This window comes from Scylla paramamosain, chromosome 6 (genome assembly GCF_035594125.1).
Source record: "Scylla paramamosain isolate STU-SP2022 chromosome 6, ASM3559412v1, whole genome shotgun sequence".
NCBI classification, from domain to species: Eukaryota; Metazoa; Arthropoda; class Malacostraca; order Decapoda; family Portunidae; genus Scylla; species Scylla paramamosain.
In genome coordinates, this window is record NC_087156.1 from 28,114,497 (window position 1) to 28,121,199 (window position 6,703).

At 45.2% G+C, this 6,703-nt stretch overlaps 1 protein-coding gene across 1 annotated transcript in view; it reads left to right on the plus strand.

Annotated features, from left to right (window-relative positions):
- The window catches only part of LOC135101066 (galactosylgalactosylxylosylprotein 3-beta-glucuronosyltransferase S-like), a 25,240-nt gene extending 20,240 nt beyond the window's left edge, over positions 1–5,000 (plus strand). The window contains exons 5-8 of the mRNA XM_064004639.1: positions 881–977; positions 1,390–1,503; positions 2,091–2,264; positions 3,922–5,000. Of these exons, the coding sequence (XP_063860709.1) occupies positions 881–977; positions 1,390–1,503; positions 2,091–2,264; positions 3,922–4,035 (499 nt within the window). The 3' untranslated portion in view covers positions 4,036–5,000. The remainder of the gene's footprint in view (positions 1–880; positions 978–1,389; positions 1,504–2,090; positions 2,265–3,921) is intronic.
- Positions 5,001–6,703: the final 1,703 nt, after the last annotated feature.

A 6,703-nucleotide genomic window follows, 5' to 3' on the forward strand; every position in this document is an offset into this window, starting at 1 on the left:
AGTTTGTGGCTGCAGTCAGCTTCTGACACGGAGATAAGAATCAGTTTTTATAATTATACTTCTGTAGCTGCTATACAGAAATATACATATTAGAACATTGTCAGACACGAAAGGCTCACTTATGAGAGACTGTAATAGCATAACGAAAGTCAGAGGAAAGAGCACCGTTGCTGTGATCTGAACAGTCATCTGCACGTTTCATTTTCACGCGGTGGAATGCGAGGGAATCTTTATCTGCGTCTGGATCACAAAGTGGCCTGAGTTTAGATCACCAGGTTAGTACAAGTGGCCTAAGAACAACACAACATACTAATGGAGGTTCAAAGTAAGGATACTGACAAGCCGCCTAAACCACATACGAGGAGAGTCAATAAAGTACCACAAAAAAAAAAAAAAAAAGTCAAGAGATGTGGATGTAGACAAAAATAATATATGATCATCTGTAAACAGCGAGGCAGTCTGAAATTCCTGTAATGTCTACTCACGCGTAGGATGATGATGTAACACTACGGCAATAGGCGTAAGTGAGAAAATATTAGTTAATAGAAAGACAAATGAGGACATTTAAAAAGAAAACTAGTATGAATAGTTACGGATGAGTGAAAAGTGTGGCTAAGAACCGAAAGCATCTGGTGAGCATGTCAAATAAGGCTTGAGGTACGAGAGCATACCAACAAGCAGGTATACATGACATATAAGTATAGCAACAAGACCAGAAATGAGTGTGCTAGCAACATGAGGCGGCAGGGAGAGCATACCAACAAGAAGGGACAGTAGCAGCGGGGGCTAGGTCGGTGATAAAAGTGCACTTAGTAAAAGAGCGACAAGCGGGTGGCGTGGGAAAGACGGACATCACAGTACCTGCCGCCGTTATCCCCAGACGCGAGGGGCTGCGCTGGCTGAGGCAGCACGCGACGGAGGGCGTTCTTTATTTCGCTGACGACGACAACACCTACGATGTCCGGATCTTCCATGAGGTACGACGCTCACACCTCCCTCCGCCCCACATCCCTCCTTGACACCTCTTCGTTCAAATCACCACCAGAGCTACTTCAGACTTTGTCGCCTTGTTGCTAGATCTTGTAACGGAAATTTAAAAAATAAATAAATAAATAAAAAATGCATAGTCGACAGGTTTAAGTTGCAAGATAAAATTTTCTGATATATATATATATATATATATATATATATATATATATATATATATATATATATATATATATATATATATATATATATATATATATATATATATATATATATATATATCGCACGTATTATTACCTAATAACTTCCATGTGGCACTAATGTCCTCAAGATAAGCAGTGCACTCAATGCTTGAAGCAAACATCGAAACTTGTTTGTGACATGCACGTGTGCTGGCCACAGATTCGGCGGACCCAGCGGGTATCGGTGTTCCCAGTAGGCATGATTCTGCAGCTGGGCATTAGTTCCCCCGTGGTGCGCAACGGAAAGGTGGTGAAATTCCACGACGGCTTTCAGGTGAGTGAGGTAGCAAGTAGGTGCGCATGGCAGTGGTAGGTGGTGTTGCGACTCCAACATCCAAATAAAATGGCAGGCAAGGGTCATACAGACAAGATTCTTTGCATGTTAATGTAGAAGGGAGAAGGGAAATTAATGTGTGAAGATGAAAGGGAATATACTAGAATTGGATAAGATGCAAAGGTGAGAGGCAGGGTGATGATGTGCGGGAGAGAGCGCTAGTATGGAACAGATGCAACGACAAGACGAGACAGAGTTTTAAGGGGACAGAGTGGTAAGGGCGGAAAGTGTGACGAAGAATTCCAAATATTGCTAAATACATGAACAAGTGGCAGGGGCGGCGAGGATCGAAGGCCGGAGCGTCATGGCTAGGGAGTCCGTGGCAAGCATAAGGACCTCTTGGTTGTGGAGGCGCCGATCCTTACCGCTGCCACCTCTCCCCAGCATGCCGCTTCCATCTAACAGTGCAGTGGAGAGCGGGAGTTACTGTTGCCAGGCTCATGGTGGTGCGGGACTGTCCCTACCTTGAGTACATGACCGCGCTGGCACTTGCACACATGAATTTAAATGTCAGCATTTCCTGACAGGCAGGGAGGAAGTTCGCCCTGGACATGGCTGGCTTTGCGGTGAACCTGCGGGTGCTGCACGCCAACCCTCAGGCCACCATGCCGGAACGACTAACATTCTTGGAGGATGGCTTCCTTAAGCAACTCCATCTCGAGCTGGAAGACCTGGAGCCCCTTGCGTCAGGCTGTACGGAGGTGAGACCCTGATGGTCCTGTATGTGTGCGTGTGTGTGTGTGTGTGTGTGTGTGTGGCATCCTCTGTAAACAGCGAGGCTGTTGGCAAGTGCTCCCCGATATTTGAAGTTAATTTTCATTTACAAGTACCAATCCATCCATCAGCAGAGACACTAACGAACTGTTACATAGTTCAAACACCCGGAAGCTGTAAAGATGAAGGAAGACTGTCTCAATAGCGAAATATTTATAAAAGAAGCGGTGGTACACCAGTGGTACACCAGACATTCTCTGGCTGACAGGAGTAGAAAGTGTCGATTGTTTTGGTGGAGAACGAACAAGTTTCGAATGCGGCCAAACATCTAGCTGACCTCAAACAACTGCAATGATGTCAGCTGCAATGATGTCAGATAAGTAAGGATGACTTGACACACTATTAGGGCTTCATCTGACGGCGCCAATAACACGTTGCTGCGGCCCCTGTCAGAAAAGGACGAAATTGGTAGCAGGGGTGATTGAGCTTAAGAATGCAGTTCAGTCACCGGTAAGTACGATAATAGGGTTAAAGATATGTAAGATCAGGTAGACTAACATTTAAAAATATTGCCAAAATAAGTTGAATTTCTAGAAGATACAGATCAGAAGGAACGAAAAGGAAATTTGACAATTTTGAGTGTTCCAGATAAGAATGAGAACTGAGATACTAACTGCCTTATGATTATTATAGTACTTCTCAGTACTACACTACTGATGCTTGAAACAACTTGTAGGCGTTAAAAGGTCTGCTTGTAATGACTGTCATCTAGAGCCAGATTATCCCTCATTGCAAGAATTATTTAAATGAGTTGCGGAAATTATGCGAGATATTTGGAGAGAGAGAGAGAGAGAGAGAGAGAGAGAGAGAGAGAGAGAGAGAGAGAGAGAGAGAGAGAGAGAGAGAGAGAGAGAGAGAGACTGACAACCAGACAAACAGAAGGGGAATAAACGAGGACCCACTGATTCCTATGTCGGCCATGGTCCGCCGCAACAAGTGTGCCACCTGGCCGCTGTGAGGGGAATGAGTACAGCAGCACTGACGTGAAAGACATGACAGTCGCAAGACAAGTCATTCTTTCGACTCCACAACACAGAAATAAATCTACAGTTAACGGTGCCTGATGTAGACACTTATTAACTTCACTAAACGTTAACACAGTCTCGTATCAGCGGTAATTCTTTGGCATGTGAAAGAGAAGGATAGAATATGTAGGTAACTTAGGCAAGGGCGAGAATGCTTTCCACTAAAGAAACTTGTGCACTTGTCCATTGCAGACCGATGCCCAGCTTGTGGACTTTTGCCCTTTGTCTGAATAACTAAAAGAAACATACAGCCTTACTGAAATAAAGACCTGTTCACGGTTTTTCCCGTATATGGCGTGATGGGCTACTTCTGAATAACTGCCTCGATGTTGTAGTGATTATTGTTGATTATCGTGTGTTGCCACAGGAATAAATCGTGCTTTATAATTCCAGTATTTGTCTGTATGAATGCGGGTTGATTTTGAGGTTTCCTTTTTTCAGTCATGTTTGTTTATATGTGTGTGTGTGTGTGTGTGTGTGTGTGTGTGTGTGTGTGTGTGTGTGTGTGTGTGTGTGTGTGTGTGTGTGTGTTTACAGTTTTCGTCGTCCCTCCCACCAGGTGTTGGTGTGGCACACGAGGACACAATCTTCCCCCACACCGTTACTGGAAAACCTATCCAAGGAAGACATGGACACCAACTTGATCACGCTGTACCGCAACATGCTCCGCTGACCCACGCTCCTCTATCTTCCTCTCTGCTCATCACGCTCTCTCAGCTCACTGAACGTGCACATAACGCGCATCTTAGCCAGAGTTCGTTACTTTGTCTTATGCGACTCATCCGTGTGTGTGTGAGGGGGGAGGGGGAGTGTGTGTGTGTGTGTGTGTGTGTGTGTGTGTGTGTGTGTGTGTGTGTGTGTGTGTGTGTGTGTGTGTGTGTGTGTGTGTGTGTGTGTGTGGGTGGGTGGGTGCAGGCATGCAGGTCTTAAATAAAAACCGAATGAAGATAAGAGTTGAAATACACTGGAATGGAAATATAAGTGCACTACAGTTACTTCGAATGTAAACAAAAAATAAAAAACGAACGAAAAAAATTTATTCCAGCATTCATGAATATTCTATAGGTGAAGGAAAGGTGTCTCCTGGCCTCAGGTGAGTGTGTCATCAGGTGTGGCTTTACGAAAAGTATCGATATTGTCACTGGCTAAGAAACTTGTCCTGGATGATGCTGTAACTATGCTGACCAACTGTTTTCTAAAGGCTCGCTACAACAGAAACTGAGTATGGTTCATTTGTGAGTTTAGCCTCTTTCAAATTCATTACGCAGGTTTCACTTCTATTATTTTCCTGTTGTTAGAATACTGAACATCATTTAGATGTGTAACACTAGGATGTTGTACAGCTGATCGAAATTCTACTATAATTCTTATAGTGTTAAAGAACGGTGAAAATTAATTATTTCTTTAACTTTACAGAAAAAAACCACTATGAAGTATAAATGTACTATTCATTCATTAATATTTCAAATAAGCATTCTTTATCCAAGTATAGGGAAGAGAAATTCGGATGCAGTTATTTTTAACTGACTGGAATGTCCTGCAATGTTGCATCAAAGAATACTGAAATAGCAGCATCAAATATTTACATTGCCTTTCTCATATAATTAAATATTGAAAACACGAATTTTCTTCTATTCTCTTCTAAAGGATTGGTTTGCGACGGTTCTCTGGTGCAGGACACCCGGTGCTAACGGGGTGAGGACGCTCCCAGCATGCCAGACAGGGGCGACTCATCTCGTCTTGTCCTCTCCTCACTGGAACGAATAACAATGAGGCCTGCGAATGACAGACGATAGCATATCAAACGGATAAGTCGTAAATACACGTAAAAATACAGGAAGCAGCACACTTATCAGGCGAGGGTGACGGTCAGTCCCCAGGTGGAGAGGTGAGGCCTAGCGGCTCTGCCTTACGAAACGGGGCGGGTGTGAGGAAACATACATTACGGCGAACTCGAGACGCAGTCAGCAACAAGGTCGGAACGTTGGACGTAGAAGAGTAATGCCGCGGCGACCAGGGAATACTGACATGGTGTTTACCGCGGCGGCTGACGAGGGAGCATGACGACCATGCTGGGCTCAGTGGCCCCATGTGGCCCCACAACGGCGCCACAACACGACGGAGCAACGCCGTGAAATATATTAATAAATAAGTCGACGTGTGATGACTGGCAGGAGCTGTTGTTTGCTGGTGTGGGTGGTTGGGCGGGGAGGCTCGGCACTGTCGCGGCGCGTTATCAACTTTGTTTTGCGCTTGTCTTCTTCGCCGGTGTGGAAACAAAAACAAGGAAGAATGAAGACATCAGGGATGGTGAAACTATGTAACTGAGATGAATATAACAGATTAAACGATAGGTGTATATATACAGGAGTTTATATATGTATGTGAGTGTGCATATACTTACGTACACACACACACACACACACACACATCACGCCCACGCCCCCTCAGTGTTCGTTACGATGGTCTGTGTTCTCCCTAATTAAGTGTGAAAAAAGTCCACTGAGACGAACACAAAGAGGTGTGTGTGTGTGTGTGTGTGTGTGTGTGTGTGGCACAGTAAGGCCGAGCCACTCGACACCCGGGGCGGGGCAGATGGGCGTGTGGGTGTCGGGCTCAGATGACACTCTCCCTCCCCACCCTCCTTCCTCCCTTCACACAGCACCAACACCTTCCTGGCACTGCTGGGGGATGCCAGGGGGGTCGGATGGCAGTGTGGACGGCTTGAGGGTGCTGGGGGAGTGGGGTCTGTAAGGTGTGGTGGTGGAGTGGTGTGAGGGGGAAGGGAGGGAGATGGTGTGGGAATGAAAATGAATCAAGGTGTAGAAGATTTGTACTCAAGTCTTCTCTCTTCCATTTAAATCTAGGGAGCAAGTCTCTCTCTCTCTCTCTCTCTCTCTCTCTCTCTCTCTCTCTCTCTCTCTCTCTCTCTCTCTCTAACTGGGAGTAACTAACATGTTGTCTGGGTTGCGTAAATGTGGTAGTAACTTGTAGTGACAAATAGGCGCATTAGAACTACCTTGCAGTCTGCCACACTGACTGCTGACGTGCCTGAATAAGCAGACAAGAGTCATTGTTGCACAGACCGAGCACAGACCGTTCACACCAGGCAACCACGCCAGGCAACCACCGAGCGTGCAGGACAGGTGATCATTCAGACCGGCGGTAACTATTCATGAGGTGTTTCATCATGCAGGCGAAGCTGTGATTGAATTATCAGATATTTAAGTAAATTAGCAGAAGTTGAAGTGAAGAAAGGGTTCATGCCAAGTTTGAGACCTTAAGATATCTCAATGTCAGACTGAAAGAGGAAATATTGAAAGCAGCGAAGTTTAAAGGAA